The 24,555-nt window shown below is 43.1% G+C and overlaps 1 protein-coding gene across 14 annotated transcripts in view; it reads right to left on the bottom strand.

Annotated features, from left to right (window-relative positions):
• Positions 1-24,555, bottom strand: part of TPM1 (tropomyosin 1) — a 50,063-nt gene that overhangs the window by 10,779 nt on the left and 14,729 nt on the right. For 3 of the 14 annotated variants that reach the window (XM_077472785.1, XM_077472794.1, XM_077472782.1), the window contains 6 exons: positions 13,683-13,816; positions 13,418-13,535; positions 13,184-13,254; positions 11,514-11,589; positions 10,493-10,555; positions 10,333-10,402 (listed from right to left, as the gene is read on the bottom strand). In XM_077472785.1, coding sequence (XP_077328911.1) covers positions 10,333-10,402; positions 10,493-10,555; positions 11,514-11,589; positions 13,184-13,254; positions 13,418-13,535; positions 13,683-13,816 — 532 coding nt within the window. Of the gene's footprint in view, positions 1-347; positions 531-9,422; positions 9,579-10,332; positions 10,403-10,492; positions 10,556-11,513; positions 11,590-12,227; positions 12,304-13,183; positions 13,255-13,417; positions 13,536-13,682; positions 13,817-23,831; positions 23,990-24,555 lie in introns of those variants that run through there. The other 11 variants (XM_077472787.1, XM_077472784.1, XM_077472783.1 and 8 more) reach the window with 8 other exon arrangements.

Below are 24,555 nucleotides of genomic sequence, written 5' to 3'. Positions count from 1 at the left end.
TTCTTTGTTTGAAATTGGGAGATTTCCCTTTACTGGACAGGACAGTAACAGTCACTAGAACAAGTAAAGCGAGCGAATCTAACTCATCGTAACATTGACAGCAATAGAAAGGGGGAAAAAAAAAAAAAAAAACACCCTAGACAGAAAATTGGAATCTTGACCCATTCTTTGCAAAAATGCAAAAGGTTTTTGATATACATACAACTAATGCCCATTCAATACGTTGATGGTACTATTAAAGTATGAGGTGGATTAGACAGAAAGATGTCCTACAGGTGTCAAAAAGTAGAGACTTGCAGTTTTATTAAAGGTTCAATGAAGGCATTCAATAAATAATGCAGGAAAAATAGAGAGAAAATACACAGTGGGTCTTTATTTTACAGAGTGTCTGTACAGCAGAAAAGTGTCTTGAGGAGTGATACAGGACAGTTTTAAGAGTTCCCAGAAGAGACTAGGATAATAGGACAGCATAGAAAGGTATATCCAGCCCAGGTAGGAGAAAGATGACCATATCAAGCAAAGCATTTTATCTGCATGAAAAGAAAAAAATAAATAAAAATTAACAATCTCAAGGTACATGAAACTTTGGACAGGAAATTGAGTATTTAGAAACCAAAAAATAACCCCTTCTCTGCAAATTCTACAAAATGAATGATTCTCCTCAAAACCGCACCCATCACCATTGAAACTAAGGTTAGTAACAGGGCAGACTGAAATAGAATGCAACTAGTGCACTGAGAAATTGAACCCGAAATGATGCACTCATTCTGCATCCAACCCCATCATCTACCATAACGAGTGTTATATTTGAACAAACTGTGCAATGGTCACTGATATTAGAGCTGAGAGATGTATTTTTAGAGATAAGCCTAATGTAACGTAAAATGTAAGGCAGGAGCAGGCAAGTTGGAAAAGTTGGTCCGTCGGATATTCCGACGGAAACAGTCCGATGAGACCACACACAGTCGGAATATCTGACAAAACGGTCCGATAGGACACATTCCGTCGGAATCTCCGACCGTGTGTACGAGGGCTAACAGTTAGCAAATGTAAAGTGCTGCACAAACTACTGGCACTATCTCCTGAATAATATTATTAGGTTTGCATACTACGTGCTAAAGCTGTATACTGGATGTAGTTCTAGCATTTATGAAGTCTATCTTCAGTGAAGACAGCAGCTTCTCATGAGTGATCCATAATAGGATCCAACAATAGTAATCAACTATACATTCCAAGCTGGAAAATGAGCTCAATCACTAGGATGCATAAACAGGATAATAATAGTCTGTGGCACTTATAATTCACTTATATTTTCCTATACATGGCTATAGGAGCACTGCTGTGTGTCAGCGAACCAGTAGCACATTGGTAGATAAACTCTCCTAGCAGATGTGTAGTTCCAGGCATCAGCATGTTATACATAGTTGCATTGGTACCTACCTGGTAACTATGTACACACACAAAACCTGGCCGATGCTGCTGAAATCTGGACATAACGAAAAGTAGACACCGCTACTATGGCGATCTCCCCTTGCTTGCCAGTCCTGGGCCAAAGGCTGCTCTCCTGCATTGTGATCACAGGAGGCTGGCCGCTTGGCACGTGCACCATTCAGAGAACGCTCTGCATACTCTGAATGACTGCAGAACATTCTGATTGGATGGGGTGGAGCGGCTGGATGGTGAAATAATGCTCTCCATCCTATCCAATCATAGAATGCTTTGCATTCAGATAAACAAAGCATTCTATGAATGCCACTTGTGCCGAGTGGGCAAACCTGTGTTCACTTTTTTTAATCAGGAAACACACACCTTGTGCATCAGGCTGGCCAGTCAGGATGGGATCCAGATGTGGAGATCACTGAAGTAGCAGTGTCTACTTCAGTGATTTTCAGCTGCATCAGCCAGGTATGTCATATAGCCATCTTGGTCCATGCTGGGCGAATGTTAACCATGTACAAAGTTCCAATGACGGGAATTGTTTAAAGGAACCCTAACATCAGCCTTCAACACTTCTGATAGATTTGGCTGTTATCTGCCTCCCAGATTATAAACCTGCCCCTGGCACAGAAATCAATCAGTGAATCTGAACAGGTTTAAACTTTACTTCCACAGAAGTGAAATCTCATTCAGGGACATCTGCCTCTATTACAGGACTTTCAATGGAAGAACAGGGCATATCACTTAGGAGGATTCTGTCAAAACTGGGTTTGGGTCTTCAGTAAAACCTCTAGATCCTCAAGTATACTTATTAACTAAGTGTCCCAGCAGATTGTAGTGTACCACACACGTAGGTGGGACCTCTTGGGGTCTATGTTAAAGTTAATACCAAATATAGCCACTCATGTAGGTAGACAAATAGGAGCTATGTGCTGGGGATGTTTGCGTATGCAGAACCATCAATGCACAACTGATCAATATTAAAATGTCTAAATGACATTTAGTATGCAGCTTGTAGGCCATTAGATTGATTTAATCATATCATTACACAGATGGTGAACATACAAATGTGGGCTTTTTGCAAGTGTCAAAAGCTTGCAGGATGATTTGAGGCCAGTTTATTCCTGGCAGTTGTAGGTTTGGCAGAGAAAAGGCTATTGATAAATAGAAACTATTCCCATTCTTTACCACCTGATGCAGATTTTTGAATAGGAACATTGAGGGAAAAAAAATAAAATAAAAAAAAAGTGTATTAATGAGCAATACAAAAGGCATTAGGTGTTTTAGTAAATGCATGTGATATGTGATGTCTCTAAACTGCTAACTGTAGGTTTACGTTAAATGAAAGTCTTGTAATGCGAGCCAAGTAAAAATCGACACCCTACACATTTTAATTTTGTGATCAAGCTGGATCATGCCAAATGTTAACTATACGCTTGAAAACAATGAAGGTCCCCATGGTTCGGTAGAGATTAAAGAGGAAGTAAACCCTGATGAGTTGAATTCCTCTCATTCCCTGCAAAGGTAAAGCATAATGGACTACTATGCATCGCATAGTAGTCCATTATGTGTCACTTACCTGACACAGGAGCCAGCGATGTCACCGCTGTCCCCTGTAGTCCGGCGCATCCATCTTCTCAGTGGGTCTCGCCGCTCCGCCGCTGTCATACGGCGAAGCAGCGATGACGTCACTCCCACGCATGCGAGCCGCCACACGCGGCATATCGCCATTGACGGCGGTGTGCTCAGTGCACCACTGTCTATGGCGCATGCGCCATAGACAGCGGTTCCTGTCTCTCGGCAAATATCTCCTAAACCGTGTAGGTTTAGGAGATATTTCTTGGACCTACAGGCAAGCCTTAATCTAGGCCTACCTGTAGGTTAAAGTGTGTTGTAAGGGTTTACAATCACTTTAAAATGCTAAAGAGGACGATTTGACTGGCTGTAAAAGGGAAACAGGACATGTTCTACAACTACCACTAGAGCTTCACTATAGTATAATGTACTGCATTTCATACTGGGAGCGTATTCAGACATTGAGAATAACATGCTAACATGTTCAAAGCTGTACAACTTGCTTCTTAAAGCTTAACATTTTAAAGTAGGGAAATAAAAATCAGCAACGGACATTACTAGCAATGTGAAGTGTCCCTTGTGCTGCTGGCACCTAGTTTAGTTGAAATGTTCTTTTCAATCCCGTGCAGCAGAGTTTAATAGAGCTAAAAGGACATGCCATATAAAAACTCAGAGTGAAAAACATGCCAGCCTGGAAGCTGTACATGAATGGATGTTCGGTCCATTCCACAAAGATTAACACAACCGCTTATCCTCTAAAATTTAGCTTTTACTGAGTAAACTGGTAGTTATGATTAAAGCCATGTAGGTTGAAACACATCAATTGACTGCACTTGCGTACTGTACACTGGTTTCCTGAACAAAAGATTTTAGAGCATAAGCAGTTGTGCGGATCATCTTTATGGACTATTACTCTGATGGGCAACTGCGGATCAAGGACCTGTGAGCTCTGCTGATGGTGGATTATATGGGTAGTAGCACTGAAGTCTTGGTTTGCAACAATGTAGGTTAGGTGCTTGCATGAAAAAAAAAAAAAAAAAAAAAAAATGCACCTCCTTCATTCATGTTGCTTTTCATTCATAAAAGAGTCTGTAGTACAGCTTTTATGAATGGAAGAGGTGAACGGAAAGGGCAGGCATAGTCTGCTCTTCCGATGAGTGCACATGAAATACCTCTTCATTACCCGCCCCCACAGGGGATCAGAGGAGGAACATTTCAACTAAACCAGGAGCCAGCACACAAAGGATACTTTGCACTGATTGTAATGCCCCTTTTTATGCCAATGCCTCGAGTATAAAATTCCCTGCATATTTTTGTGTAGTGCAAGCTATTCCCTTGAAACCAGAAAGCTCTTCCTCGTCCATCAATGCAGGACGTCAAATTCATGTGGGAAGCCTCGATTCAAGTCTACAGCCTTCCAACCAATGCTCCAGCATACAGGCAGTGTGACTGAAGGTGCGTTTGCACACATACATTGTGGGAAACTGTCCAAAAAGGTATTGGTGGATGTTGTGGGAGCCGGCTCAAATATAGTATTTAAGACAAATTGTGTTGTGTGTTTAAACCGCATCATCTACCATAAGGTCATTCAAGGGATCATTAGCACTAGAGAGCACTGTACAAACAGGCTAGGCACAAGATTAAGTCTACAAGTGGTCAAGAACAGGGCACATTGCTACTTATGCTTACTTGCAATGTAGAAGGAAGCAGGATAAGGCAACGTACGGTGTTTACAGGGTACAGGAAAATATTATATGGCCGAGTATGGAATTCTTAGGACATGGACCGAGAGCAGACAATGAGGAAGGAGGTGTCTCAGGTCAATACATTTTTCCAAAATGACCAGCACCCAGATCTGCTAAGGATTCTTAGTTCCTGCAGAGGTTAGCCTTTCATATTCTCTCATATTATACAAAATAGTCTCATCTCTATAGCCAGTTTAGGTGAACACATGTCCTACTTACACAATATTGTCAAAAGTATTGGGACACCTGCCTTTACATGAAATTTAATAGCGTCTGAGTCCATAGGGGTGAATATTGAGTTGGCCACCCTTTGCAGTTACAACAGCTTCAACTCTTCTGGAAAGGCTGTACACAAGGTTTAGTAGTGTGTCTATGGGAATGTTTGACTATTCTTCCAGGAATGCATTTGTGAGGTCACTGATGTTAGACGAGAAGGCCTGGCTCGCAGCCTGTGCTCCAATTCATCCCAAAAGGTGTTCTATCGGGTTGAGGTCTGGACTCTGCAGGTCAGTCAAGTTCCCCCTCCCCAAAACGCACTCACCCATGTCTTTATGGACCTTGCTTTCTGCACTGGTACGGAGTCATGTTGGACTAGGAAGGGACCACCCCCAAACTCTTCCCACAAAGCAAAGTTGGGAGAATGAAACTGTCCAAAATGTCATCTTAAGAATTCCTTCACTGGAACCAAAAGGCCAAGTCCAACCCCTGAAGAACAACCCCACACCATAATCCTCCTCCACCAAATGATTTAGACCAGTTCACAAAAGCAAGGTCCATAAAGACATGGATGAGAGAGTTTAGGGTGGAGGAACTTGACTGGCTTGCACAGACCTCACCCCGATAGAACACCTTTGGGGTGAATTAGAGTGGAGAATGTGAGCTAGGCCTTCACGCCCAACATCAGTGCCTGACCTCAAATGCGCTTTTGGAAAAATGGTCAAACATTTCCACAGACACTCAAACCTTGTGGACATGCTTCACAGAAGAGTTGAAGCTGTTATAGCTGCAAAGGGTGGGCCAACTCAATATTGAACCCAACGGACCAAGATTGGGATGCCAGTAAAGTTCATGTGCATGTAAAGGCAGGTGTCCCAATACTTTGGCAATAGTGTATGGGGAACTGGTTTCAGGATCCGGTGATAAAAAGATTTGTATTTTAATGCATTTAAAAAGAAGAACTGTGATGGACTACTTCTGCACCCCTAGCAATTGTATTGCTGATATTGATCTCTTGCTACACACACACATTGTACATTGCCCAATCTGGCCAAGAAGTGGATGAAAAGGTGGACTGTCCCATGCTGGAAACAGTACAGGACAAACTGTAAATCTGTAAAAGCAGATGAGGGACATCCCCCTTTAAAACCTAGATCACCATTTCAGTATCAGTAAATGCAATATCTGATTTCTAGATCTTTGACGTGGATCAACAAAATCTTAGTGTTAAATCATTAGTTTGCCTGGAAGAAAGTGAATATCTCACATGCAATGGCTCCACACAATGTGTATTCAAGTAAATAGGATTTTAGTTAAAAAGGTATTTAAACCTAGAATAAAATTCCTACTGACAAACACCTATACATACAAAATAAGCACACATCATATCTACATACAATATAGAACATTTTAGCTAGAGCAAGAAAGGGTTCAAATATACAAAAGACAATTTTAATTTTTATATTTTAGAGTGGGTTAGGAACACGTCAAGTTTTTTATTTTTATGGCTGTCAGTTAGGCTCTAGTCATGTCAGCATTTTGTGACCAGGTTCAAAAAGTACCCGGTCACAACGTACAAAAAGCCCATGTCAAGATTAAGTGCCATTTATTGTAAAGTGTCAAAACCGCATGAAACTCAATGGAAAAACAGCTACATTAGCTACTTGTGTATTTGTTGCGCATAAGGCCACCCATTGAAATTAATGGGTTGCCCTATACTTCTAACAAAAAAAAATCCACAAAAAACTCTAGGTGTGACCCTAGCCTGAGGGAGATTCACAAAGTCACCAGGAAAAATGAGGAGGGTGAGAGTCGAAGAAAAAGCTAAAATTTTGACTTGTCACCAGAACAGGAATAGAAGGGAAATCTTCCAATGGGAACATTGGTTATGGTGATTCTCACTTTCTGATTTGGCTATGGGACAGAACGTAAAGGGAAACCTCCCCAATGGGACACAGATGGAAAAGAAACTGACAGCGTTATAATCCATCCCCACTAACCAAAAAGCTTTGCCTTTAGTTCTACTTATAAGCCTCTGCCAGAGTTTTATTGCCAGTCTCCTCACTTCCTTGTCAGGACAGGAAGTGATGGGTATCTCTCCCCAACTGGGACACAGACAAAGAAAAACCAATGCTTTTTATTGCAGCCTGTACTCATCCCAGGCTCTATTGCATCCCTCATTTCTTGTACAGGATTCAGAGGCAAAAATCTCATCTGAGATCAGACAAAAAATAAGCCTAGAAGAAAACATTGACTTTTCTTCACTCTAGTTAAAGTTAACAAAAATAGATCCTGCTCCCTTAAAGCATGTTGCACAGCACTTTTGCTGTGTAATTTGGGCCCTCTGTATCACCTAAAAAAATCTGGCTGATCCTGCCCTTCCCCTGTAAAACCGATCACGGTTTATCATGGCTGCTGAGCCCTTATACCGTGGCCAGTTTATGTGCCTCAGTCATCCACAGCCCTGCTCTGTCCTCTCGCCCCTCCTGGCCTATCTGCCATGATAGTGCTTGCCCCTTCCCCTCCTGCAGCTTTAAAAACCAATATATCCCTACCATCCCCTCTGCTATATAATAATGTGTCCCAGTGTCTGATTTATAAGAGAAAAAAAAAAAAAAATAAATAAATAAAAAAAAAAAGGGAGCTGATTATACCTTACATTAGGAGTCATGATAGTGCCAGGAGACACTGATATAAAAAAGGTATAGTCAGAATAGATATAGAGATCAGACACTGGGACACAGGCTGCTCCACCAGCACATCGGTTTTCTAGCACGAGATTGACAGGGGGTTATAGCAATTGGTTATACCCGTGGGTAATGGAAAGAAAATTGCATCATCTATGGCTTGCCTTTAGTGCTTGAAGTTGCATAGCAAAATTTCACTTTGATTTGGAGGATTCATATTCTTCCAAACAAAAAAGTATAATTTCACCCTAAAACTAAAATCCGTAAATAGACTGACATCCACAATCTAAGACTAATCTATGGAGCCCTGTAAAGAAGAAAACACTATACATAACCTAACCTTTCTGAAGCCGATCTGGTCACCAGCGGCAGAAGCTTTGTGCAGGAGACAGCCGACAGCGGCTGTGAAATGCCTAGGAAGTTACGTCACCTAAAAAAGGAGTTACTATGGGGCTACCGTTGTCGGCTGCCTCCTCTTTACATGTCTACAGAGAAGCCGCTGCTGACAGCTCAGTGTGGGACTGGAGTGGCTTCATAAAAAAAAAAAAAAAAAAAAATAGCTTATAGCGATCTCTTTACAGGGCTAGATAGGAAAGTCTGATTGTGGATGTTTGTAGAGTTACACATTTTAGTTTTAGGGTGAACTACTTTAATGCTTTTTTGTTTGGAAGAATATGAACCCTCCAAATCAAAAGTGAAATTTTGTTAAGCAACTTCAAGCACTTCTAAGAACTTCTGCTTTAAGGCTGGATTCACACCTATGCATTTAGTGCATTTTGCAGATTTGCACAGGTGAGAATCCAGCCTAAAGGAACAAACATAGCAAAAAGTAGCAATCTAAAAGATATTTCACATAACAATGAAGCACAACGGATAAGGTACAGAGAGTACCACAAGGTCTAGAGCTCTGCCACATGGATGCTTAACATGCTAATGCACTGTATTAAAAAGATCAAATAAAAGGATATCCATCTATATCTATATCTAGCTCTAGTGTTTTTGCACAATTATGAAAACTTTTTTCCAGTTTATCCAGATTAAAAAGTTTTGCTAGAAACAATCCGGCTAGAGGCTAAAGGCTGGAACAAAATAGCTACAGTCATGCATTATATTAGAGCATCAGTGACAAGCTAAAATGCAAGCCAACTGCCAAAACAGCAGGTAATGGGTTTACCAAGCTTCTTTTTGTCATCTATATATTCAGGTAAAATATATATTAATAGGTACACAATTTAGGAGTGCAGTGATAACCTACTTGGGAGCTGTGCCCCCAACCTCAACTGAGGGGTATACATATATACTGGTTTACATAACAGACACCACACTACAAAGACTGGCACTGCATTGGAAGTAAACAAAAGCACATTGAGGAGGAGCCATTGATGCCTGAAATATTGCATTCACTTTTACAGCATTGTCTTGTTCTAAATTAGTGTGCAATGAGAAAGATGAAACTTATGTGAAAAAATAAATAAAAAAACCAAAGCAGAAGAAAAGCAGCAACACAATAAGAAAAAGCAGAGCTTACATCTGTTTAACACTGGCTTGGCAAACTTTGAGATGCACTTTAGTTTCAGTGGTCCCATAAGTCAAAAGGCCCACATGCCTGTAGTAAATGGTTTTATTTAAAAAGTAGCGAATCCGCAGGATTTTTTTAAAAATCGGAATTAGAGATTTTGCCAGTTGTCTAAACAGAAGTAAAGCAGTGGTGAGATAAAAATTAAGCCAGAAAGTGAGCAAACAAATTAAAAGGTTGATGGTGTAAGGGTAGGAAGTGAGTTTTATTAAGCGAGCAGAGAAGGTACGAACATAAGCGAACAGATAGAAAAAATGTTTTACATTGAAGTCATGTCATTGAGAGCGTGATCCAGTTCTTCACTGATGGCTTTGTACTTCAGTTTCTGAGCATATAGTTCATCTGCTCGGAGGGAAGGTGGGAGAGAGATCGGGAAAACAAAGGTGGACAGGGGAAAAAAAAAAAAAAAGGAAATGGGGATAGTAGGAACAGAAGGGATGTTTGTAAAGGGGGGGGCAAAGGGAAGGACAACAAATAAGGATATGGTGAGGACAGAAAACCAGATGAGGTACAGTAAAAGGGTGGAAAGAAATCCAGCGTTCCCAACACCATCCAGGAACAGGGTGAAGAAGCAGACAGCGCGTGGAGAAGCAGTGAAGGCCCAGCATGAGATAACAGATTGTATATAAATAAAAAAAAAGAAAAGAAAGACAGATTAGCAGTAGAAAAAGGCAAATTCATTGCCTATTTAGGAAACTACTGTATGCCGAGAAAAAAAAAGGATTTTCCAATTCTTGGATAATTCTAACATTACCACTGCAAGATATCTGGGTGCTGAAAAGATGCACTGTGTTGGTATAGAATCTTCACAACGCAAAAATTACTTTACCTAATAATCAGTATTTAACTCAATATAAGCTTTACATTTCTCAGATTCACCATCCAAATCACAAACCATTATAATCTAAAGCCATCATTACACAAGGATACCATTTAAAAAAAAAAAAAAAAAAAAAGGTTTATATATTTATATAAATATATACCCCACCACATTTATGGCTTCTGTAAAGAAGTTTCCTGTATGTCACAACTGAAGCTATGCAGTCTTACAACCTTAATACCATCAGAAATAAGAGGAAGGAAGGAAAAGTCATACCTTCTAAATCATCAATGCTCTTTTCCAGCTTGGCTACTGTCCTCTCTGCAAACTCAGCGCGTGTCTCAGCCTGAGATAGAGTAAAAAGATAAAGGTTGAAGTTCCAAATATTTCAGGAAGAATGAATTGGCCCACAAACAAAGCAAGTAACACAACCTACCTCCTTCAGTTTGTCTGTGAGAACCTTGATTTCCTCTTCATATTTGTCCTCCTTCTGGGAGTACTATAATCAGAAATAGACAAGCTTAGCAGGCCCACCAATGTCCTAAACAGCATTCCCCTAGCTGGACATCAGTGAGAGCTTCTAACCAAATTAATGCCGCCAACTGTGTGCAAACTGCCTGTGTTAGTGGTATATGCCAACCGATATGTGATAAATTACACAATAAAAAGCAGCAATTGCTTTCCTTTATGTGATATGAGCCAGTCTAACTGCTAATCTAACCAGGCAGAATGTCTCCCTTGTCTAGAACATGGAATCCATCAGGAACAGAAAGATTACAAGGATAAATAAAGGTTAATAAACAGCATCTCAGTCCTAAGGGAACTGCAACAGTTAAGCATCAGTACCATAGACACCATAGGGATTTCTGCATGGTAAAAACAAGACAAACAAGCTGAGGACAAAGTGAAGACAAACCTTCACCTTACACAAGCTCTGCTGTCAGATATTCCTACAGAATCAGTATACAGATCTGTAGAGGGCAAATTGCATTGCACTGAGACATTGTGATACATTCAGTATTCTAATGCATTAAAAGTATATATTCAAATAAAAATGGCAGCTTCCTAAAGTGGAATGATGAGAATCTATTTTTCAAGCTGTGAAAGGAGTACATGGCTGTCCAGCAGCTATACGTGTTTTGTTTAATAATTTGCATCTCTAGTTCCTCTAAACAGTATGTTTTTACTGGCAACGGATGCATCAAGAACTTGGAAGGAGGCGCCCATGCTCCTCTAACAGCTATATCTATAGGGCATTAAGCAGTATTGGCTGTGAGTTGGCAGCAAAGGGTTTTTGCACTGAAAGGAATTTGGAACTGCACTGGACTTTATAAATCACTTTCTTTCCGCAGTGAAAGTACATTGACATGGCTGAGGGTCCTTTTGGCAACATGCACATATCGGAGGGGAAGACCCCTTCGGCCCTGCACAGTTCAGAGCAGATTTTACCATCATACCTTCTCTGCCTGGGCCTCCAGAGATTTCAAGTTGTTGGTGACAGTTTTCAACTCTTCCTCAAGCTCGGCACATTTGCTATTTGGATGGGGTGGGGTGTAAGGATAGAGGTGGCAGGAAGAAACAGAAGAAAAAAAAAAAAAAAAAAAAAATGGGAGATTGAAAGAGGAGAGAAAGGAATAAAATACCAAACCAAAAAAAAGGAAAATTTACTAGGCTGAGATAAAAAGCTGCATTACAGTTCAAAAAGATATACAAAATGTCTGTAGACAAAATATCCCAAAATTCAACTTTGTATGGATGTAGCCTATGCAAACCATTTGTATATGGAGGCAGATTTTTTTTTTTTTATATATAAAAAGGGCAAAAAAATAAATGACTTGGCAAAAACAGGAACCAAAGCAGTTCGGATCGAACAAGCAATGCGATTGGTATGCCTGAGCAACATTATGTCCTGTCTCTGAGACACCGTATACCTTTTCTGTGACATTAACCCCCTTTACACTTTTTTTTTTTTATAACGCAGCTTTTCCTCTCTGCAGAGATAAATACAGTAGAAAAAAAATAAAAAAATAAAAATAAAAAAACCACACATGGATCATAAGGAGACACTGCAGCAAGAGTAAAGCACAGAATACTGCTTGAGTCGGGAGTTAGGAGGAGAACTGAAGCCCGGTAGCTGAGGATAAAGACAAGGCCCAGATTGGAGGCAGTACCTTATCCTCTGAAGCTATTAGTGTTTTCAGCGTTTGGTCCATTATTCTCAGCTGCTCATCCTGCTGCCGACAGCGACTATTAATGAGTGCATGAAATAAGTAGGAGCGAACAAGCCATTCACAATATGTGGAGCATGCAAAGAAAAACACATTGTTACACGTGGTTGGGCAAAACAGCAAACGCGTTAAAAGGTAATTGTATTGCAATGGCTACCAAAAGTTGGGTTATCAGTCCTAACCTCTACATAGAACACAGACACCTTAGCAATAATCCTAGTCTTTCCAGGTATATTGGGTTCTAAAAGTAGGATGCAAGTTACCTTAAGAATAAGCGTCAGAATAATGCTAGTTTAATTTGCGCTATAAAATCTCTTCTGATATCACATACTAAATAGACTACACTGTAGATTCTAATAAAAGCATCTGCCAGACTCCCCGATCACCCTAGTATTGCTTGTCCTATTCCCCTCCAATTGGGTTACGTTGCTGAATACTTAAATCTTTTAGATTTTACTTTATATAGCCAGCCAACCAAGTGGTAAAAATTGTACAGGTTTTTACAAAATTATCTGGATGGCAGCAAAAATCCAGTTATCAGAGAACACTGACTCAAGAACTCACCCAAATTACTTTCTGAATTTCAAGCAATTAAACGGATTTTGCAATAGTTGCAGGATTGTTAATCCGGTAAACTACAATTTATTCCACTAACAAAATTCTCTGGAATGCATCAGAATATTTCCTAGTGTGAAATTTTACTTGTCAAGTCAAAGTTAGAAGAGATTCATTTTTGTTTTTATACAGTAGATAACACCCGCTTAGGAAGAGCTTCAGTGTTACATGCATAAAATGGGGGTGCAAACATCTCCAGAGTGCTATGGAGTAAGGTTAAAGTGTGCAGAACAAATAGGTTCCAAGGGCTGGTCCACATGCACTACAGCCAAGTGGGCACCTACCTTTCTGACAGCTCAGCACGTTCCTCTGCACGTTCCAAGTCACCCTCAATGATTACCAGCTTACGGGCAACCTATTACACAGAGGAGGTCTTTAGAAAGCAACTAAAAAAAATGCGTGTACACAATCAATGGTCATTTTAAAGCTGTCCTGGCCTTTGGTGCTGGCCACTTGAATAAGGACAGGCCCTCCATTGGTGCATATCAGTCCAGAGATAGAAGATAAATGAAATTCACCTCTTCATATTTGCGGTCAGCCTCCTCAGCAATGTGCTTGGCTTCCTTCAGCTGGATCTCCTGCAACTCCATCTTCTCTTCATCCTTCAGGGCTCTGTTCTCAATGACTTTCATGCCTCTGAAATTAAATGTCATCACCACATCAAAAACCATTGCCACCATCAATTTTCTTTATGTAATTACACCAAGGCTGAAAGGAGAGGAGGTTGATTCTTCACATGGCTCACAGGGCAAAAATTGGAAGAGAATCTCAGGAAACCCTCACCTTTCGCTCTCATCTGCAGCCTTCTCAGCCTCCTCCAGTTTCTGAAGAGCTGTGGCCAGACGCTCCTGAGCACGATCCAACTCCTCCTCAACCAGCTGGATACGCCTGTTCAATGAGGCTACATCAGCTTCAGCCTAGATTAACAAGAGTAAAATAGAATCATCAGCTAAAAGAAACATGACAGACTCTCGGGCCACATCCAGACTGCTGCGGTGTAGTGCCACATGGATGTTTCAAGGGTTAGTTCACCTTTACAAAAAAAACTGCCTATGCAGGCAAGGGGTGTCTAGAGCTGCACATATTTTTGTTTTCATCTATAAAGTTCAATAATGCCTTTGCTATAGGTGTAGGCCATTTACATAGCTCATGACTTTGGCTTGAATACTCTAAGAGCAAATTGTGAAAAATTAGACGTTTTAGGTACATGGCCAATAACTCCCACTGCTGTCTCAGCCAATGAGAAACTCATGCCTGAGCCCCACCTTGATCCAGCGATTTGCAAGTACTGGGGGGTATGCTACACAAAGATTTTTTACCTTCATGCATAGAATGCACGAAGGTAAAAAACCTTGAGCCTTTAGAACCACTTTAACCTGTGTTGAGGAAAGGCATCTCATTTACTCAATGGCTGTCCAACACACCACAATGTATGCTTTAATGGACCTACAGAATTTGTCAATGCAGCACCAAAATATGGTGTGGTAAAATGCATGCACCTAATGAGCTTGGAAGGCACGTTGAGGTGCCATTCAAAATGAATAGTGTTGCACCGCACTTGGTCATGCACTTTGGTAGCACAGCAACACAAAAGTCTGAAAAGGCCCTCAAAGCTAGAGATCACTAAGTGGAATGTAATGCCATGTATGTAGTGGTGTTCCAGCGGTTATGGAAATTACATGCTGACACTTGTAAAGCTATATAGACCTACAAGTTGCATAACCTTGATGTAAAACCATGCAAGACAGTTAGTTTCTACAACAGAGTGTTATATATCATGGCTGACAGAATTGTGCATAGCTAATGTTTGCTACATGTTAAGACTCCTAGCTAGGGATGCAACATTTCACAATCTATGTTGCAATTATTACCCAAGGTTTGTAGAAATGTATCAATCATAAAAGTCACTTAATAAAACTTATGTTAAATATTTTAAATTGTTATGTCCCCATTATCAAGTGACAACAGGGTGGAGTGCGCTAGCGTTATCATCTCAGTTAAGATTGATATATTTAACAAGATCATTTTCAGGGTTGCACAGGACATGCACGGGTGTATATAGTAATGTGTGTGTGTAGGATGTGGTTTTACACCTCTCAAACTGAATGCAAACATTTATAGGAACTTCCTCTTTCAGAGCAGACTATTTACACATCTGTCGTTTAACGTTTTTAAAATGGCAGTCTTGCTGAATGATGAATAAAGAATGCATTAGATTATCAGATGTGGCCATGTATAAATATCCAGACTGGGTGCCTTTTTAAGGAACGCCACATTCTTTGCACTTACAATGAAGTCTCCATGTCAGGCCACCAAGGCCAAATGACATGTTTGCTAAGCAGTGAAGAACCCGCCCTGTAAAACTATGTGAGAAATTACGATAAATCCCCTTCTCTAAACCTGTGCACAGCTTTTTTTCATATTGAGCAGGGAGGGAGGGAGGGGAAGAGAAGAACCACTGTCAGTTTTTGTCAGTTAGAAAGGTATTCCTGACTTTTTTTTTTTTCTGAAGGGGGGGGGGGGGGGGGGTCAACTCAACTCTTCAGATCAGCTGCACAAATCCATAGCCAAAGTATTTATTGTATTTCCCAGAGCCACCAGTCTCAAGCCATACAGTTCAGATGAGAAAATTAGCACTAACCTCTTTACTTGCCATGGCAAAGCTAAGTGGGTGAAACTAAAATGCAGGATGCTGTCAAGTTAACAATAATGTATTGTGCATGTAAACTTTTGTGGCCCATTCCAAGTAAGCCCGATTTATCGAGTTAAGAGTGATCAGGGTGAGAGGTGAAATGTGCTGGACAGAGTGGAAATGAACACTACATGACAACTGATACAGGATACAACTGAAAACAAATGAACTGTTGCACATTTCACCAAGTTTACTCTTTTAAGCTAGGTTCAGATTTGATGCAGAAAAACGGAGTGAATCCCACGTGTCACACATCACAATCGCACAGTGTCCATGCGATCTGTGGCACTGTCCACTCCGGCATCATTTTCCACGACTGATGCAGAAGAGATGGCAGCTACTATGTGTGCATTGGGGTGTCATTCCAAATCAGAAGTCTCTAAACTTTCTAAACAAAAGACCAGTTTTCCTGGCATCAGTGGGAGTAAACATTGCCACGTTTGGTATCAGTAGGAGGAATAGTGCCCACATCATTGGTTTCAGTGGGAGAAATGGCACTCCATTGTTGGAGTCAGTGAGCAGAATAGTGTCTAATTAGTGTCCCAAGGGCCGGAGAAATGCAAACAAAGGGCTGCCTCTTGACCCCAGCCTGGAGACCACCGTTTTTCAATTAATGGTACCAGAATTCACAAAGTACTGCATTGTACAAGTGTGAAGCCTAAACCCCATCGTCCCCCAATCTACACTGTATGAAACACTGCAGAATCTCCCATTGCCAGCCAGGAAGCGGCGACACCACCCTTGTACCCCCCTCTCTACCGGGGGGGGGGGGTGTCAGTGGAAAGAACCCCCCCTTTACTGGGGGGATCAGTGGAAAAAATCCCGCCATCTACTGGGGGGGCACGGAATCAGTGGAAAGAACCCCCCCTTTACTGGGGGATCGGTGAAAAGAATCCCCCCGCCATCTTCTGGGGGGGGGCTCGGAATCAGTGGAAAGAACCCCCCCCCTTCACTGGGTGGGGGGGGGGGGACCAGAGGAAATTGCACAAGGGACCCATAACCTAGGAACCTTGGGGGTTTCAGAACCCCTAGTTGAGAATGGCTAGCTTCTCCAGTTTCCATAGGAATCAGCAAAACACTGCTAACTGACATATGAAAAGTAACCAGGTGATAACTATTGTTCATGCATGAAGATCATATGACTACAAAGGAGACAGTCACTAAAGCGTTAAGTAGAAGACTTTACAAATCAGGTGGATAGTAGCTAAATATTTGCATGCTGTTTGAAGGAATGATTATATGGTCCTTTTGTAAAGGCTACAGGAAAAAATGTTTAGTCAGCAATCCCCTCCTCCCCAAAAGGAGATTATTTAATAATCCACTAGCAGGCTGCAACTTTTCAAAATGGGAACATAAAGCAGGAAATAAAGGAGGGATTGAGAGGTTTTGGCTATACACCAACATATCAGCACAGTGTTCGTTTTTTCTTTAATCAAAGTGACTAAAACTAGACAACGCCTGGGAGAAAGTCGCCTTACAAGAATGAAATGCAATGTTAGCTCAAGTGCTTCCTGTTGTGTCACTGGAGTATTTGCGGCCTCTAGAGGGAAGGACACATCTATATAGTTGGTGACATGACAAGGCTGGACTTGTGGCCTTATAAGGCAAGGAAAGATCGGCGTTGTAGCAGAACTCACACGGCTCACAACTGGCCTGCTTAGTAACTCCTACATCTTCTTTCTGAATAAGGGAACTTGAAAGTGTGAGCAGACTAGAGAAAACGGGATGTCATAACATTGTATAAACATTGAAAGGCTCGCCAGTTACCTCCATCAATCATACACTTTGGAAGAATTCATTATTTAAATCCATTTCTCCTGTGTGAGGGAGGTAAGGGAATCTGGAGTGCGGCATTATCTCTGGAAGACGGGGCTCAGGTTCCCAGGTGGTGTGCTGGGTACCCAAGGCTACAGTTACTGATCTCAGTGGAAGGCCTCATACATTCCCATTATAGGGCACTTCTAAATGCATGCCATGATTTTAGGTGGCATCGTTCACCCTGTGCACTAACCTGTGTTTATGTACACTTAGAGGAAACTGAATTCTGAGCACCCAGGGGCAAACTAGATACACAGAAGGTGTCTAAATGAATGGAAACGCTCGCGAATGGAAGTCAATTTATAGTATTAAAACCTCACACTTTTAGGCCTCATTCACACAGGCTTATAAAAATAAAGCAGCTTCGCCAGAATTTGCCCATGTTATAACATGTATGCGTGGCTATGCATGCCTTTCATTGGAGTATAAATGCATTTACTGCCCAGAATTTTAAGTGTAACTAAAGGCAAAACTTTTTTTAGTTTGATAGAATGGAGAGGGATTGGAACCCCTGTCAGGTTTTTATTGCTGTCTGTATCCCCGTTGGAGAGATTCACTGTCTCTAATTGTCCCAAACTTTGGGCTGTTCCCAGAGAAGTAATAGGAGGGAAAAAAGAAAAAAAAAAATCTTCTGACCAGGGTTATAACCCTCCTTTGCTGTATCAAAAATGTAAAAAAAAAAAAAAAAAAAAAAAAAAAAAAAAAAAAAAAAAAAAGTTTTGGCCTATAGTTCTATTTAAAGCGGGAGTAAAGCCGCTGACTCTTTACACCGGTAAGGGAAAAGGCATAATGAGCTAGTATGCACCGCATACTAGCTCATTATGAATTACTTACCTTAGAACGAGGCGACAGCATCTCACTTGGTCCACGCCGAGGGAGCCGACATGTTCCCTTGGCATGTCTTCCGAGTATTGCGGCTGCAGGGCTGCGAGTGGCCAGAGCCGCAATGTCGTCACTCCTGTGCATGCGCGCGGGAGCTTTCTTCCTGGCAGGGCCTGGCACCTGCCGGACTTTCAGGCGAGAATCCCCGGTGCGCCTGCGCCGCTGAAGTCAACGGCGCATTGAGGGGAATATCTCCTAAACCATACAGGTTTAGGAGATATTCTTTTTACCTACAGGCAAGCCTTATTATAGGCTTACCTGCAGGTCAAACTTACAAATTTACCTATACAACCGCTTTAAATGTATCCTGGCCAGTGAGAACATGACAGGATTTCCCAATCCCCCTGAGGTAGAGATGAGCTTGGGTGTCCTCCAAAACTCCTCTCTAGTTGTACTCAAAAAAATTTGCATCTTCTCATTTTACTCTGAGCTGCAGGCCAGGTCATCCCACCCAGCAGTCCGCCTCTTTGTTTATGTGAGCTACAGGGTGGAAATAAACCATTACACAGCTCATTTGAATATAAAAAAGGAAGTGAAAGGTCAGAATTTGGCCAGAGAGGAGTTCAGAGGATGCCCAAGCTCATCTCTACGCCTCGGGACTATATGTCCAATAAGTCCAAGAGCCCCTGTCTTAAAGCAGAGCTCCACCCAAAAGGGGAAGTTCCGCTTGGTTGCACCCTCCACTAGTACATTAGCCACTTTTTTGGGGAAAGGGAAATAGGGAAATCAGGTACCTGCAGCAATCGGAAAAGACAGAAGTTTGGCCCTTTTTGGGGGGGCCTGAAGCTCCTCTAAGCTGACCATGCACCAACGAATCTGCCAAATTTCACTAAGTGGGTGACCCTGCAAGACCTCATTCCCCAGCCAACATCCCTCACCTGAAAAATCAAAGGAGCTGGGTGGAGAATAGTCAGCCAAACAGCAGCTGCATCCAGTCACATGCAGATACTGTCCAGTATTCTGACAGCTGGTGCTCGCAGCTGTCAGGCCGCGTACACACGTGCGGACTGTTCGCCCAACTTTGTCCGCTGAACAGTGTTTGGGCGGACAGTCCGCTCGTGTGTGGGCTTTCAGCGGACAGTTTCAGCGGACAGTTGGACGGACAAGGTTTTTCGGAAATTCCGAAAAACTGTCCGCTGAAACCTTGTTTGAGCGAACAGTCCGCCCGTGTGTAGGCTCGTTCGTCAAACAAAGTTGCGCGCATGCTCAGAAAGGATTTTCACGCCGAAAGCTATAATGCAGTGTATAGGACGTCGTATTTTTCGTCCCGTCGTACGTGCCGTTCACATCATCGCGCACGGTTTCAGCAAACTGTTCGTTCGTCGTGTGTGGGCATGTCCGTCCATGCTAATTTTGAGCGGACTGTTTGCCGAAACTGTTGGACGGACAAAGTTGGGCGAACAGTCCGCGCGTGTGTACGCGGCCTCAGAGTACAACATGGGCAGGTGGGATTCATCCAGCCAAACTGTATAGTATGCATGAGATATTCTTTGCTCAGCCTGCCAGCTGAATGAAAAATATCGAATAAAGTATGGCCAGCTTTAGTGTACGGCCTGTACCCTCTACGGGTGGCACTATAGGACCCCACAAGGTAATGCAGCCACAGCAGAAAGGCAAATCTACAGTGGATCTTTGGACCTACTGGATGAATACATACTAGCAACAGACAAGGTAGGCACCCAAGTATACCGCTATGATTTCTATTACAATTTTAGGGGTCAACATCACTTTAAATGCAGGTGAATCTGATCTGGGAAGTGTAAAGTCGCTTTATACTTCTCAGATGAGTTCTGTTTAAATAAACAACGCAGGAGGCTCATGTGAACACAGCCTTACACTGTAGGTATCAGAACTTCTATTATCTTACTTCTGTACAGGAAGGCTCTGCTGGGCTTTGTTGGCCTCCGATGAACCACAAGGCAACAATACACATTCCATGGACCCTTCCAGAGTACATTGGAGGAATTTATGAACATCCATACCCGACTCCTGCATTCTGTCTTATGAACAGGTTTGCCGTTTTCCATTTCACACTAAACACGTCTAGTAAACAGCCTGGCCATAGTATAGTGACAGATGAGAAATAAAGAGAGTGAGTGTACGAGCACCACACCTCAGGTAGATGGGGAGATAAGGAGTTAACCGTTCTGTTCAGATGAGCCATGTCGCATGCCTAACATTCTCAGGCCCCACCGTCCTTCCCCGCCCTCTCTGCCTGGAAACAATCTGCCCTGGAGGGTAGATAACACACACAAACTGCAAGCTCTTGGGACCAACTACTATCATCGTACGAACCTGATAAACCTGAATCTCATGCAAGAAATGTCCCAGGAATGCTGGAAAAATACAAGGGAACAGACTTTATATAAAAATGAATACAAATTTAGATTGTAAGCTCCCAGGAGCAATGCATGCCCTCCACTATACAATCAGATTGTACAATCTTCTTTGGATCCATCAGCAGTCTGCCTGATTGGATACAAATGGAATGGGTTATTTATGTGTGTGTCCATATGTTATATAGTCAAGTTATGGTAAGTGCCAGTTCACACCAGACACAGTTCCGTTTTTTTTTCTGCACAAAATGCATGCACAGCGTTTTCCATGTACTCCAATGGCTCTAGTTCACACCATGCAGCAAGTTTCAGATGCATAAACTAACTGCATGGTGTGAACTAGAGGCATTGGAGTACATGGAAAACACTGTGCATGCATTTTATTTTAAAAACACACAGAACTGCATCTGGTGTGAACTGGCCCTCAATCTAAAGCTCACCACACAACCTGCAATCTGATTGTACAATCCCCTTAAGAGCCACCAACTATGTTTTGCCAGATTCTGCCTGATTGGAGACAAACGAATTGAGTTGTTTAGGTAGCCCATTATATAACACAGATTTGGGGAATCTAAAGCTTATCATACAGCCAGATTGTAATGTTTATGGCAACCCTCAGGCTCACCACATGCATGTTACCATCTGATTGTACAATCTTCTTTAGATCTAACAAGTATGTCATGCAAGGGTCTGATTGGAGGCAAACTGAATAGATAGTTTAGGTAGATATTACATAGATTTAGTAAATCTAAATCGGATGGTATAAATATTGGATGGTCAGATTGTAAGGTGTGTGGTAACCTGAAGTGCTTGTTCACACTTGTGGCAGCCCCTGGGCCATTTCCTCTTCACCGCCTGTTTTAACTGTAAAAAGCTGCACTATATGGTTGTAGCACAAATCCATTCATTGAATGAGCTGCACTTGGCAGTGGTACTGTCTGCCAGATGTGACAAGGGGTACAATTTTTAAGTCATCGTGCCTACATACCTATCTGGCTGCTGTTGCCACTTTAGGGCTGGTGCAACACCGGCACGCATTACTGTGCATTTTCTGTGTTCCGGTTTTGAAGCCCATTCATTAAAATGCTGGAAATGTCACACAAGTGCTTCTTTTTCACAACGCACTGCACCAAACCACACAGTACAATACGATGCCTGAAAACATGCTTCATTTGTGAGATGCATGTCGGGTGCCATTAAAATTTCTTTGTCACCCGCATGCTCTTGCAAGGGCAGCGTGTTCACCTGTAATGCAGGAAAGGTGTATGGTATGTGCCGGTCCCACACCCCACCACAAGGGGCATTTCACACCAGAACACTGTGTGGCATAGGTGCGTTTCCTGCACTGCAAGGGAACGCTCTACCCTTGCTAGATGTGCGTGGGTGCCATTACTTGTACCTTAAATGCATCGAGCAAATGCAGCGTGTTTGCAGCCACAAAAACTGTATGGTACTGCAGTACTCTGCAGTTTGGTGTGATTTTTTGTTGTGTCTGCCCTACTTTGTGAGTTTATCAGCCCACTGAAATGAATGCGCTGTCAATGTGTGCGTTCTGGTAGCAACTGACTCTAATGGGGGGGGGGGGGGGGGAGCCAAACCAACACACCTGCCTATTTATATGGTTCCTTGTGTTAACAAGACTTCTATCAGACACCCTCTACTTACATGCAGAGCAGAGGTCGGGGTAATAAAGCTCAATGACATTGGGGGGGGGGGGAGAAGAAGAGGTCAAATTTGATAGAAGGAGAGAGGCCAGACTAGGGTTACCACCTGTCCAGGATTCACCCAGAGAGTTGCGATTTGGAATCGTGTGTCTGGGTTTCAGACAGCCTGAAACCCAGACCCATTATTCAAACCGGACTATGGCTTCCCAGTAGGGTTGCTGGCTGTAGTGGTCTAAGCTGAGTGTCTGTTACACTCCCCCCCCCCCCCCAAAAAAAAACACCACACAGATTGGCGAGGATAGAAGTCTCGAGCTATACCCACCCCCCCCCCCCCCCCCCCGGTATTCCCACACTCCAAGCCTAGGCGCTGTGCCTACAAAAAGGAAGTGGAAGGAAGTACGGGCTGGAAATCAGTGTGCCCCTTAAATCAGGGTTCCCAGAGCATCCCTTATGTTAGAGCCCCCAGAGCTCTCCCTTACAGAGTCTGCAGAGTCACACCCCTCCCTTACAGTGAAAGAAGTTTGGATGTAAAAGAGGAACTTGTTAACTTCATACGATTAGAAATGTTATTTAAAAGCAGTTGTATAGTCTTTTTTTGAACTTTTATCTACAGGTAAGCCTATAATAAGGTTCACCTGTAGGTAAAATGAATATCTCCTAAACCTGTACGGTTTAGGAGATATTTATTTTTCATGCAGCCGCTGACGTCATGCGGCGCATGCACTGTTAAGGCCCGGCTGAAGGTCCGGCAGAACTGCCAGACCTTGCCAGGAAAAAGACTCCCACATGCATGCCGTATCACAGGGCCGGAGCCGCGATAACCAGAGGACACGCCGGGGCAACATGTCAGCTCCCTCAGCGTGGATCGGGTGAGATACCGGCACCTCGTTCTAAGGTGAGTATTTCATAATGAGCTAGTATGCGCTGCATTATGCCTTTGCCTTGCAGGTTTTTTTGTTTAAAAAAAAATAAAAAAAGTGCAGGTTTACTACCGCTTTAACAGCAAAGTATATGTGTAGCTTATACCATAAAAAAAAAAAAAGTTTGGGTTTGACTTGAAGAAAGGGTTGCCACCCTTTGTCAGGCAATGATCAGGGTGGCAAGAGATCAATGGATCAGGGTGATAGCTCAGTAGCCCCCCCAGGTGGTGGAGGTCCCCGACACACGACCATCGCGGGTGACAGGGGGAATCACTGGATCAGGGTGACAGGGGGAACCACTGGATCAGGGTGACAGGGGGGAACCACTGGATCAGGGTGACAGGGGGAACCACTGGATCAGGGTGACAGGGGGAACCACTGGATCAGGGTGACAGGGGGAACCACTGGATCAGGGTGACAGGGGGAACCACTGGATCAGGGTGACAGGGGGAACCACTGGATCAGGGTGACAGGTCAGTAGTACCCCAGGTGGTGGAGGTCCCCGGCACACCTGACCATTGCTGGATACAAAGTTCCCGGGGTCGGGTGAGATGGGCGTGGCCGCTCCCCGGTATTCTGGGATGGGTGAGGGGGGGTCACACACACTCCGGTCCTCTTACCGCCTCCCGGACCTTCCTCTCGGTGTCCCGCTCCCTCTGGAGCCGCTCCGCCTTCTCCTCGGAACAGTCTGCCTGCTCCTGCAGACTCTTAATCTTCCTCCTGACCGCCTCCAGAGAAGTCATCCCGGCCATGTCTGTGCGCTGTGTGCGGAGGACTTCCGCCTGCTCCCCGGACTCTGGTGACTCCCCGGGCGGGCCGCTCTCTCCACTCTCACTATGACTCGCTCAGTCCGCACACAGGAAGTCTCCTCCTTACATAGGCTCCGTCCCCTATCATTAACCCTCTTCTCACACCGAACGTCTGAGGACTCTGCCCGCCTCTCGTGCTGTGTAGACGGAGCCCAGATAGAGGGGGTGAGGGGGCACTATTAGCCGCACACACCTATATGCAGGACGCAGAAGCCGTCCTCATCCAGGTAGAGGGGGCACTGCTGCCACCTGGTGGCGGGATGTGGGTAATACAGCTTCCAGGTAATGGCCCTGCACACTCCTTCCTTCTCACCATTGGGAAGATGGAGGGAGGTATCGGACTGATACAAAAAAATAAATATGCTTCAGTTTTTATTTTTTTAATGGAGATTTTTTTTTCTAAAGGCTCCATTCACACCTCTACGTTCAGGGAACACTCACGGAAACACCCATTTCTCTGCGTTCCTGAAAACACGCCGTGCCATTATTTCTGAATAGCCCCCCAAACACAAAGTTGCAGGAGATACCCTGGTGT

The sequence above is a fragment of the Lithobates pipiens genome, unplaced genomic scaffold (assembly GCF_037356315.1).
Source record: "Lithobates pipiens isolate NorthernLeopardFrog02 unplaced genomic scaffold, aLitPip1_a1.2 Scaffold_8, whole genome shotgun sequence".
Lineage (NCBI taxonomy): Eukaryota > Metazoa > Chordata > Amphibia > Anura > Ranidae > Lithobates > Lithobates pipiens.
Note: the sequence above shows the minus strand (reverse complement) of the source record. Positions and strands in the feature narration are given on the sequence as shown.